Source organism: Fulmarus glacialis, unplaced genomic scaffold (assembly GCF_000690835.1).
Source record: "Fulmarus glacialis isolate BGI_N327 unplaced genomic scaffold, ASM69083v1 scaffold25621, whole genome shotgun sequence".
Lineage (NCBI taxonomy): Eukaryota > Metazoa > Chordata > Aves > Procellariiformes > Procellariidae > Fulmarus > Fulmarus glacialis.
Window position 1 is genome coordinate 5,761 of NW_009192502.1, and position 13,208 is coordinate 18,968.

Sequence of the window (13,208 nt, forward strand, 5' to 3'; positions counted from 1 at the left end):
TACTGAAAGGCCAGAATGAAACGTTCAGCTTGAAAAAGAAAAAAGACTCCAGAAGAGGTAGAAAAGAAAAACTGTTTAACCTAACTGATTATATGCTACTCTTATAGTAAAGACAGTGGCGTAACTAGAAAGAGCATAAGAAAAACAAATAATAAAAAAAACAAACCAAAGAAGGCAAGTTATCTGCCAAAACACAACAGGGCAATGCAAAAATCCTACTTTAAACATGGATCTGAAAATTTTAGTTGGAACAAAGTAAAACCAGAAAGTGTTAGGTCAGAAGTCACTGAAAAATTCAGGAGTAACATCATAATCAACAATACACTGAAGATTTTCTCTTGAATTGCAAAGCATGAATTTATGGATTCATGTTTCTCCTGCAGAATGGGTCATTTCAAAAGTGGACAGCAGGATCGAAAAGTTGACATTAAGTCATTCAGAACAAACAATCACAAAATAAATTATTTAAGATAAACAGAATTTAATTCTTTTTCGCATTTTAAGTGATTTCTTATAAAGAACTTAGTCATTTATGAGCACAACTTACTACTTGTATCTATTTTTCTATTAGTACCGAAGGAAATCAGTTGATGCTGGGTTTTGGCACCTTTTGTACTTTCTATAGAATTATTCAAAACAATTTAAACTTGCTTTTTAAATGCAAGTTACAGCTGCTACACATGTCTAACTTTGTTCATGTGAGTAGTTTAAGTAATTTTAATACAGCTACTCTTGTGAACAGATGTTCTGCAGTAGGAGTGCTACAGTTTTCTAAATTAGTGCAATTTTTTTTGTATTTGCAGATTCTCTCTAAACTCTGACCTCCAGCCCCCTTTCATTAAGAACTCTGAAATGAACCCTGCTTGTGCAACATCCACACAGTAAAATTATAATGGAGACTTAGTGTTTTGACAATGAGAGGGGAAAAAAAAAAGTTATGTCATTTCTCCTCTTCTGTATTCAAGTGGTTTCTAACAGATTCCAGAGACATATTCATGGCTGCTTGAAGCATGTCTTCTTCACTCATATCACCTCCTAAAGAAAATAAATGCATATAAGTTATATAAGTGTTAAACGCACAGAGGTGGTTCTCAACTGTAGTTAAATGCTTTCATTATTCCTTTTGTCCACACCCACCTGTTTTCACCCCACCTCCAAAACTGGTTTTGTTTTTGTTTCAAGTCATTGAACATTTTGCACTTCGCTTTCCATCCACAATGGTCAGTTTGTAACAAGTAATACACATTAATTTGGGATCACCAATACCTAATACTGGTAAGGCCTACATACTTATGTTCTACTGAAAACATTTCAGTAATTTTATCAGATACTACTCCGAGTTTATTACACTGTCATACTAAAAGTGATTTAGAAAAATTGTTGGCACAAATCCCAAAGATTACAATTCGTAATGCTCAAGCCAAAGAAAACAACAAAAAGCAAAGCCAGAACTCAGATGGTCTAATAGTAACACTCTTCACTTTGAAACAGGATATTGACAATCAAAGCAGAACAGGCTTTTCAAGAAAGCAATCCTTTCTTTCACTGCCAAAAAGAGTAATGACTGTGATACATAGTCTGAATGCTGCTGGAATGAGGAAGTAGGCAGACAAGGAAAGTTAGGAAATAGAGCACAACAGAAAGGTGAAAAAGACATAAATATTTCCATGTTGGAAATAAGTTTAAAAAACAATACCTGGGTCAGCTTCCAGAGTGCTTGAGCTCAGAGTTGGCTTATCATGTAGGTTCGGAGTCCGATCTTGTAGCTGTTGTTGCTGCCTGGAAGCGTTATAAATTTATAAGAGACTAAGATTAACATCAGGATGAGACCTGTATCAAGACTGAATATTGTAAGGAAGGCCAAGAGAAGTAGAAGCTGTTTGGTACAGTAATACCCCTGCACCTAAAATCTCTTCAGTCCTTGCTAACCTTCAATCTGCTAACCTTCAGACACCTATCTTCCCAACATTATATTCCAAGCCACATTACTATTGGCCCAGAATTCAGATGTTCCACATTCTTATCCTCTCATGCAAAGTCTAACTCCTCCCATCCATAGCACTTCTCTAGGAGACAGAGATATGGAAAAGCTACAACAATACCCCAACTACATATTAAGAAGGTACTCCAGAACAGCAACATAAAATATCACCTAGAATGCTTTCATGTGATGCACATTAGACACATCATTACCAGAAGCAAAGTCTTAGAGAAAGAATACTTTTCTTCAGGAAGGTAATTACAGAAATTTACAGGATTTCATTTAAAATACTTCTATAACATGTATGTTTTCTTTCTTCACAAGACTGATGTTGCATTACTAACAGATCCCCTCTTATTTACAGGTTTCTTTTCTTCGTAGGAACCACCTGGGAATAGCAAAATTCAGGTACTGTTAGGAAAACATGTTAAAAGAGAAAAGTTAAGCTGGACCTCAGTCAGAAACCCATCCACGCCCCAAAAGCACTCAAAAATATGACATGTACTTCCACATGCAATTTTCTATCAACTACTTTACTTTTCAAAATATGCTTGTCTTCTCTTTCGCAGTTCTTCTGAAGAAAGGGACTCTGTCTGACTGGTGTGAGGCAGCTGAGGAACATTCTGTGGTAATGAGTCTGACAACTCACTTCGACGACTACCTAAAACCAGAACATGCCATATCCTACTAATTACAGTAAAATGAAGTTAGTAAATGAAATATAGCTTAAGAAAATGTCTTCAAACTTGAGAGGAAGAGACAGACTTGTTGGAGAAATACGCACCTAGGCTAACTTCACTTGATATTATCTCTCCTCCTCACCTCAGGACCGTTTCCCTTCCCTCCTGCCACCCTTTGCCAATTTGTTCTTGCTTCCTAACAATCAATGCTAACATGAAAGTTACAACTTTTCAAAAAAGCACAAAGGAGATAGGAGATAGCTACAGGAAATTCTGGATTGTCCTTCCATGCCTCAAAGCCAGTCTTTTCAGAGAGCTTGATGCATGCTGGAAAAAGTGGCTGACTGAAACTGATTTCAGTAGCTGCCTAAAGCATAAGCAACAGGAACACTGTAAGAGAAATGTAGATGAGCACTGCACCTTGCATGCTGAGTTGAATGGCTCTGCGAAGATCAGCTTCTTCATCTTCCATATCAATTTCCTGCCTACTTAGAGCCAGGGCTCTCTGAAAATTCTCTTCATCTTCATCTAACATGCCTGTTCCATCAAAAGGATGGTTAACTTCTATTGCTTGGTCCACATCACTTCTCGGTAGCCTGTGAAATTGACACATTTATGGCAGAATTCAGACAGAAATTACATTAACTTTTACTGCAAGATTTAAAGTAAATATTTTCAGCTGATTTAACTCTACTTTTTTTTAACTTTGGAAAAAACCTTTCCATTGTGAAAATCTGTTATATAAACAAATAATTTTCATTTCTACATGAAAAAGCACAAAGGGGCTGCAAGCTCTGCAGTGTAAATTTTTCTGCTTGAAAATACTGCAACTCTAAACCCATGCACATGTTGACAAGAATGTGTTCGATAGGAAAAACTTCAAAAACAATAAGCCTACAAAAAGCAGTAATACATGTTATTCGAACCTATTGCTATTTAAACACTTACACCAGCAGAAAAACATGCATGTGGTCTCCTTCTTAGGAAGCTTTGATGACCACACCAGAGCAACAGATCCTCTGTAAACTATACACACTTTCCATGTTACTGCCAAGTAGTTTGTTTTCATTACATCAATTTACAGCACTAGTTTACCTTTACAAAGTGGAAGAAATAATAATGAACTAATTCCTCTGAAAAGCCTTAAGCCTTTTTAACAGTATGCAATTTATTCACTATGAAAATGTGATATAATTATTGCATATAAGTACTTTATATTAGCAGCATGCATCACAACATTTACAGTGAAATTATTCCAAAAGGGAATGCTGTATGATTTATATGATGTGGAATTCAGATATGGGTTTCTCGTTCTTTTCTACTTACGACAGAATGCACAAGCCAGTCTTAATTATAGATTGATTACTATTAACCATAGTTTGATAAGATTTGCTAACCCATTTTACTATAATTGGAAAAATACCGTAATTACGAAGTTAAAAATCTGCACTATACAATGCATACACATGGGAAAATTGAATCCTTATTAAGGTAGTTTTTGCCCACTTAGAAGTACACCATTTGTATTCTACCAACTTGCTTTTAGTCTGTGCAACAGTAGTAAGTGTACTGCACTAAAGGTATTTCTAATCACTTCTTAAGGCAGTTGTCTCCATGTAGGCATTAATCATGGAAACCAATCATACTGAACATTATTAAAATGAAATCTCTATTTACCTTACCTCTGATCTCTTGACTGTGCTGTCTCTTCTCCAATTAGTTTTGGTCGCTGCATCTGCTGTACCCGAATCATCTGCAATAGCTGATCAGCCTCACAGTCTGGCAGGTCACCTTTTACTACAAATATTGAATAACCTGAGAAAAATAAATCATAAGTCTACAGCATTAAGGTGCATGCATAAACACTCTAAATGGAACACAATGATGGGCAATTTATTACAATATAAGGCTCTACCTTTCATTATAAGGACTTTGGTTATTTCACTATTTCAATCATAAAACTAAGGGTAGTTAACTGAATACATAAGTTCTAATAAATAATGATTATGACCTACTTTTAATTAATGAGATTTAACATCTGCAAGTTACTATTACCTTCCTGTTGTAATTGAGCCAAGAAAAGTGCAAGATATGTATCTGATATTAGTTCTGGACCCATCAAGAGAGAGTTCAAGTTAAACCACTGTAATTAAGAAAAAAAAGGTTTGAGAGAACAAATTAGCATAAAGATTACTCGGTAATCCATTTCTGTACATTGTGGACATTTTCTATGATGGAATATCCGAATAAATCTAGTAAAATAAATTATCAAATTAAAAGTCTTTTGAAGCACAATACCTATACTGCTAAAAGTTACCCTTCAAACACTCTTCAGCTAACAGGAGAAGTAGGGAAGTTACTGCATGCTCTCTCCCATTACTGAACATTGGTACCAGGCAAACAGATTAAAACAGATAAATCAAAATATAATGGTAGAATAATTATTTCAGACATCATTCTAAAATTCTGCTTAATCCTAGTTTTAAATCTGTTCAGAGACTAATGAAGGAAGAAATCCTTCATAAGTTAATGTTGTATCTTAAGAAATTAATAGATACAGGAAACAGAAGTTGAATTATTTCCATGAAATACTTTCATTAAACATTCTGCCCTTAATAGCTGCTGCAAACTATTGTTTACTTCTCTCTCAGATAATTTTTAAATTTAGAAATTAAGAAAAATGAACTCAAATTTAATATATTGATAGTACAGCATAATATTACAATAGGGGACACTTGAGATAAATATACACAGATAATTTCTAGTTCTCCGAAGATGACAGCTATTCATTTATAATACTTCTTTTCTAGAGAGAAAATATATTCAATATGGATGACAAAATAGTCTACCTTTAAAACCCTACATATATTCCAATCAATCTGAAGAACCTTTTTTATAGCATACTTGTTCAATATTATCCAATTTTAACCAGGAAGCACCATTTCAGATAGCAGAAGGAGAATTCCCTCTCCAGTCTCTCAAAAATGCATTTATCTACCCAAACTTCCATATATGCAGTCATACACTTGCAGTCAGGCCCATACTATAAATCACCTGGAATATAGGTAAAGTGACTATCTATCATTCTTCATTCAGTCACTTAATTTGTCAAAAACACCCTTTGCCACTAGGAAAGGGTAAAAAGACTAACAGTGTAGGAGTGGGGAATAAAAAGTTATGTAAACAAATAGGATGGACAGATTACAGACAAACTTTTAAAATGGAGTATGGAGGAGGAAGGTTTGGTAAACTAATTTTGCTTTAACTGTAACAGACGAGAAGCAGGTCAAATCTAAGTCAACCTATTTTGTCCATCTTTTCTCATTACTCTCTAGATAACAGACACCTAGTATTGTCTTCATGTGGTTCCAAGCTATACGTACAAGCAAAAGACATCCCCCCCTCCAACTTAAAACATTTTGGGCTACAATGCTATCTCACAAAATTCCACCCAACATGGTTGCATATGTAATAAGGAATATTCCCATACTTTTAAGAGACCATTCAGCCTTTTTTATATCAAATATACAAAAATTGCCTGTAAACATTAGACATACTTTTAAACTAAAGCAGAACAGCAGAGTTTCGTTTGTTTACTCACAGGTGAATTTTTTTTTTTTTTTTAATCTGGATGACAACATAGGTAGCCACCATTCGCAAAATTAACCAAATGGGTAAAGGGATTCCTGTCCACTATTGTAGAATCTAAAACCTTATTTTCATGAACATTTTCTATGACCAAAAAAAAAATCTGGAAAAAACCAAACACTAAACCAGCTTATGTTGTACAAAAGCTTATGCAGTATGATCCAGAACAATGATTGGCTACTGAAATAAAACACTGCATTGGTGTTACAAGGGACATGGATGTGACTTGAGTTATTATATATGTGCCATATACTTGTATGACCACCCCTTTAATAACTATTTCCTGCTTATAATACAACTGTTTCACAAAGTTTTCTAAAATAGTGCAAAGTTGTGATTCTACTTTCCCGAACCTTATCCTGATGGACACTCTTAAATACTAGCAATCATAAACATTAATACATTTGAAATTTGAACTTTTTCTTATACCTACTGTCCATTTAAACGAGCAAAATTATGTTTACAATGTCAATAATTTAGTGCATTAAAATAAGTTTACATTCTAATCCTTGTCTAGGACTCCCTCCTTCCTTCTGTACAATTTTTCTGCTATTTTTCATGCAGAAAAAAGAAAGAAAAGAGCTTAAGACGTCACACAGACTCTACCAGAGCTGCAGCTCCTTAGAGGACAGGTTCACTGGGGAATTGATCCTAGGGTCCTTCCCCAGGCTAACATTCATAAAAAGCTGCGTGGCATTTCTGTGATATAACAAACATTTAGTCCTTTTTTTTTTTTTTTAATATGGGATACTATTATAGCAAACTGCAGCAAAAGCTTGCAAAAGGCCAACACATGGTCTACTCGCAACCACTTTTCCACCCCCATTCTCAAGTCAATTTTTAAATAAAAAAAGACAATGTCACCTGTTTTCCTAACTTTCGAACTGTAAACCAGTGTTCCTTATAATTACAAATAAATGATTTTTCATTTCTGTAAAAAGAAAAACAAAAGGTATAGATAAAATTAAATACTCTAATATTGGAGTGCATATTAATGTTTAAGTTCTTTGCTACCACTAATTTAAACTTATATACATAAAATTTCAGTAATACAACTGTTGATGTTACAGAGTACTCATACTGCTTTTATAACATTTAGGAAGTTGTCAACATTACCGAAATCTCCATACAGCTGTGATGCCACAGGTATATGGATGCCATGAGATATCATGAAGGCACAGAGGACAGATGCTCATATACACCCCAAAAGGAAAAAATTAAAGACAGAGGGGATAATAAAAACATCATAATGCAACAGAGCTTGAAATAGTAATTTTAAAGAAAGATTTAAATCCTAGATTAAGAGTATTGTTTTTCTGTAAAATGAAAGCAGGGTGCTAAGAAAAAAATATCTTACATAGGGTCGATCCCAAGCCTCTGATACTCTGGGCTGTTGAAGAGGATTAGCTCTAAACCCCAAACTTTCAAGGCATTGCTTATAACCTGTCAAAAAATAGCGCTTTCCATGAGTCAAACCAGTCAAATCTAAATTTAAGCAATGCAGCCATCTTAGCTGCTATAAACAATTATACTGTTTTCATAAAACTTAGATTTCAAAACATTGCTAGGAAACCTAGGAATCACATTATTCAAAACACAAGTGTCATGAATCTACATACAACCATAATAAGCATACTATACGTAAGGGGAAGTAACGAAACTAGGATTTAACTGAAATCTGTTAATAAGCTTACTCCCTCAGACAAAGCTGTAGCTTCACCTCCCACAGATACTTCATAAGTTGTCATCTCTCTGCTCTCATTGTACTGCTCTGCCCTCCCTCCCCAATACAATGTCATCCTTCCCCACAGTAACTATATTTTGCACCACTGGACTGTCACAGGATCAGTCAGGTACGTTAGCACAAACTCTTTTACAGTAACTCTTTAAAGCTATCTGAAATAATGCTGTAAGAAATTTTAAATTAACAATTCATCTTCCTTTCAGTGAGCCAACTATGTAGCAAGTGAGCAAAGCAATGCCAGGACAAAAAAAAATAGAATATGAGGAAGCATTTTTTTTCAGCTTCAATATTGAAGCAGCACAACCAAGAATACAAGAAATGCCAAACTGTTAACGGTTTTTCACTGAATAGAAAAACAGCCCTGTGCTGCCATAAGGAAGAGAGGCTCTGGAGAGGTTCTGGAACATTGACAAGCACCTCTGAAAGCTCAGGAGACAGCCAAAGGTGCAAAGCATTGCCTACAGCTCTAGTCTAGACACAAGCCCCAATTCAGTGTTCAATACCTTATTTTGTTGTTGTTCTGGTTTAAGTACTTCTTATTAATTACTTTTCCATTATGGTCCTAAAAAAACCCCAAAAAACCCAAAAAACAAAAAAAAACCCACCCCAGCTCTAAAGTGTCTGGAGTGTGTTATGAAAACTGGCATGCAGATATTGCAGTTTTTTCCATTCTGCAGATCACTGTGATAACCCTGTAACTATTGCCAAGGGGTCTACAGTCTGTAATTTCAGAAAACAATCTCAAGTCTGCTTTTTCACCTGTAGTCTACAAGAGCCAAGTGCCCATAAGAAGCAACTTAGAAATCAAGCATATTGCCATAGCAGGTGTCATGTCACAGTTCAGGAGTCCATGCTTCTACTATGTGTTTAAAGGCCCATGAACTGAAGAACTGCAAGTCACTGCTCTTAATGTAAAACACTCCGAAGATTTAGAAGTCCAGCACTTAATCCCATTAAGCCTATAAACTGGAAACTAGATGAAAAAGCTCAATGCCATTTAAATTATGTGAGAGAACATGTATTGCATAAATAAAAAATTCTGTCAGTATAGAGCCACACTTACTTGAATTGAGAAGAATCCACTATCATCCATATTTACAGAAGGCTGCTGCTCAGTGTTAGGTTGGGAGGGAAAAAAGGGAAAAATGATGTAAGCATAAAATGTCAGAAATAATTCAGTTTTGAAAGCAAATATAACTGCACATACTTAAAGCAACAACTAAATATGTCCTAGTCTGTAAGGCTGATTACAATGCCCAAATAAGCTTATTAATTGAAAACTCAAACCTTTAAATCAGAAACGCTCCGTGCTTATAGGACAGCATGGGAAATTCTGTTCCTATCTCTGCCACTGGCTTACAAAAACAAAAGGCAAATTGCTGAACCTCCTCCTCGCCATGCCTGACCTTCCTATCTAAGATGATGTAGCTTTTTGTAGAATTACTGTAAAGCTCTACTAGCAGCATTTGAAAATGCCAAATTTAAGATGCATGAATGAAAAGGCCTATAAATTTAAGAAGTTTTAGCACTAGGAAATTAACGTTCTCTAGCTATGCAAGAATAGCAGGTCTGTGCTACACAATATTTGATTCCAGGCGAATATCAAGCAACTTCAAATTAAGAAGATTTTACCTGTAAAAACGTTCTATATTCTTCACTAGACACTCCTCCCTCTGCCATTCTCATTCTTTCTTCCTCATCCAACTGCTGTGCAATAGAGGATAACTCAACTGGACTAAAATATTCCCCTTGTAGCAAATTATTCAGACAGTGCTGAGCACACAATGAGCCTTCTTGCTAACATCGGAAGGAAAAAAAAATACCAAAGACAACAAAAAAATCATGTTAATGTTTTACTCTGTAAAATGACTCAATCATTTCATTCTGGCAAACTTCCTGCCCTCCCCACTCGCCCAGAATGCCATATAGTCTTTGGATGTATTACACTTCAAGCTATAGAATACAACCCTTCCATCAATTTGATGGGGAAAAAACCAACATGCATATTACTTTATTCCCTCAGAGGAAATAAATTTCATTCAAAAATGTTATTTTTGAAAACACTGTAAAAATCACGAATAGCCTGACCAAATCACACAAGGACTCATCAACCATCAGGACAATGGATTCTGTCCTCTTCCAAATCACCAACACATGAAAATGAAAAGGTTTAGATCTCTACTTCCCAGTAACAAATGTTTTCTGCAACAGATGCTCTCGTTCTTTTTAAACTTTCCTCCCCTGCCAGGTATGGCTATTGGCAATCTGTTCTCCACATGTGGCTAAAGAAAAGCAGACCATTAGGACTTTGGAGAGATTTAAAAGTATACATCTACAGAATTTATCTCCTTCATTTCAGGTTACTCACCCAGCTCAGGTTATAACCAATTTGTTTATTGCCGGGAAAGTGATTAGGAGCTGGAGGAGCTGTAGAGCTCATTTTCCACATGAAGTTTATGTATAGGAACTAGGTAAAAGAAGCTAATACTACTGGTTCTAAAATCTTGATGATGATGATGAGGTGACAAGAAAAAGAATTAAATTCAGAATATTAAACAATAAAAATATTTTTTGTTGATAAACCACTTAAATGGAAAACACTTCAGATACTTTGTTACATATTCAGTACATTGGAGATAATAGAAATGTAATATAACATTTTTAGACTGTCAACCCAAATTAAAAATGAGTAAACTAGAAGTGTCAGTTATGATTTTGTAGCACAAATTAAAAGAAATCTAAGCTGAATGAATGCATGTCAGGGTCCATCATTTTCATAACTGCAAATAAAATACTGCCTTGTTAAACAAACAAACAAACCAACCGAATTAGTTTCCCATGAAAAGCAATCTTTCTTCACAAATAACTAAACTACAAGTGCAAGACAAGATTAACATCAGTTTTAAAATCCTGCTTTTCTCTTGTGTTTTAATCAGTCCTCATTTTTATTTACATTAAGAACTCTAATATGCATGCACTCTAAAAACAAAACTAAAACTCCTCCCTCAACAAAAACCGAGAACACCCCTCCCTCCTGCCAAACCTACAGAAACTAAGAATACAAGAGCATGCCTTGAAGAAATATTCTTTAAACTTCCATGAAAGCCTCACACAAATCATATGCACAAATCTCCCATGATCTCCCTTACAGCAGGAACCTCGAAAATTCCCTTTACCCCAGATTAGAGTCTTCCATGGGCTTCATCACTCAATTGAGCAAGGAGTTATTAAAGCTACCCCTACAGCCAGGGTCCAACAGAATCCAGAAACCTCCTCCAGCTCATATCCTTCCCACAACAAGAAACTCAAGACTAAACAGCAGCTCCTGTCCCTTTGGGACCACATCCCTGCTGCTGGTCATCCAATAAAACTATGACAGAAGAACCTGCTCAAGAATCAGAGGTTTCTCCACCAGAATTATATGAAACTGATTTAGAAACAGAGAGATATTAAAATACCTTTGCAAATGAGTTGTATTACAGGCTTAAATCTTAATTTCACTAAAAGGACCTTTCTGTATTTGTACAGTTTTATCTTAAAGTAATAAACATTAACTTTCATATGCACAATTTGTACCTATTAAGTGCAAAATGCAGAAGAGAAAACTGATCTTACAGTTTTTAATGAACATCAACTTCAATTTTTTTTGTGTAGAGAATACTGCCTCTTTCCATAATCTGAAATCCCCTTGTTGAAACCTATCCTGATAGAAACTGCTGCCCTGCTTTCAGTGTTTTCAACCACTTTTATCTTATCAAAAGAAGGGCCAACTTCTAAGATAGGGGCTCCTTAAGCCCTATCCTTAAGTCCTACTTCCTGCAATTGTCATTCCCCTGTTAAAAATGCCAGATTGCTCAGATCTTTGGCAATTTCCTTTATAAATACCGTGTTTTTCGTGCCTTCTTATTGGAACATCTGAGGTATGCAGATTCAAGTGGGGGGTGTGCACATACATGCAGCACTCTAAATATTTTGACAGGAACTGAGATAGTGCACCTGATGGCGGGGGGAAACACCCCTTAAAAGAAAAAAAACAGAGGTTCAATTAAATTTTCCCTAGAATAATAATGGTAACAAGATAAAAATATTTGGTGCTCCAATTTAAAACAGGCATTCAGGTGTAACTTTGTAACTGTGTAACTAACTTAACCAGAGAGCAGTTATGTTTCACATGTGAGACACCCAAGACTGTTACCCCTCCCAAACCTGTAGCAACTACAAATTACAATCATCTTATAACTTTGAATGTATTTTGCTCTGTCACTTCAGTTTCAGCAGAGTTTTGTTATTAAATCACAAAGCAACTCAATCATAAAAAAAGTTATCATTTCATTACGTGATAGGCTAGGTTACATAACAGAAAGGTACACTTGTTTTGAACTAGATGGGAGCTCAAAGTCACTGTAGCAGAGGCCATAATGGCTGAAATCCAACACTCATCCTCTGAACAGCAGCTGTTTAACACCACAATGCTTGCCAAGTTTTGCTACCTAAACCTAGTTTGAAAGAACACTCCTCAGGTTCTACGGATTTCAGAACAGTAATTTTTTTTTTTTTTTCTAAAGAAAAAAATACAGCTATCTTGCTTTATTTGCTAAGTAAACCAACCATCATCCATAAAAAGTGTATAAAAACTAGCATTAATCTTAACACAATAAAGGTGCAGAGACATTGGCAAAGTACATGAGAAAAGACAATTCTATTTGAATAGCATTAAAGCATAAATAGGTCATATTTGGGAACCTGGCTAAATCACAGTAGTTCATAGAAGCATTTGTCCTCCAAAACAGGAAACACTATTCGGCACACAGAAGCACAGTACATTAATTCGGATTTCCTTAACAGCTCTCCCTTCCCCTGCTCATTACACAACTCCAACCAAGCCAGGCTAGGTGAAGAGATGTGTCTAAGAGCACAGAAACAGCTCTGCCTGCCGCAGCTCATCTTCACGCTCATTTCTCAGCCACGCGAGTTCTCCCTCGAGAAACAGAAGCAGCTGTAGCCTGCACCTTCCCATACTCGAGGTCTATTTCTGAAGGCCCAAGAAGAGCAGTCACCGTGCGAGAGGAAACGCTGAGGCTCAGCCCTGACCCTCTTTGATCTCCGGTAACACCACTTCCTCTCCCCGCAGAGCCGGCAGGCCTCGCAGAGCCGA

The 13,208-nt window shown here is 35.9% G+C and overlaps 1 protein-coding gene across 2 annotated transcripts; it reads right to left on the bottom strand.

The window, feature by feature from the left end:
- Window positions 1-753: 753 nt before the first annotated feature.
- ATXN3 (ataxin 3) lies at window positions 754-9,845 on the bottom strand. 2 transcript variants are annotated; one of them, XM_009587115.1, is made up of 10 exons: window positions 9,686-9,845; window positions 9,117-9,161; window positions 7,667-7,752; window positions 7,174-7,240; window positions 4,717-4,804; window positions 4,344-4,476; window positions 3,082-3,257; window positions 2,519-2,642; window positions 1,697-1,779; window positions 754-1,035 (listed from the first exon to the last, which is right to left on the bottom strand). In XM_009587115.1, the coding sequence occupies exons 1-10, from the start codon at window positions 9,737-9,739 to the stop codon at window positions 941-943; spliced, it is 951 nt and encodes a 316-aa protein (XP_009585410.1). In that variant the 5' UTR covers window positions 9,740-9,845; the 3' UTR covers window positions 754-940. The 2 variants fall into 2 exon arrangements, with proteins under 2 accessions (XP_009585410.1, XP_009585411.1); XM_009587116.1 differs by lacking the exons at window positions 7,174-7,240; window positions 7,667-7,752.
- Between the last annotated feature and the right edge of the window lie 3,363 nt (window positions 9,846-13,208).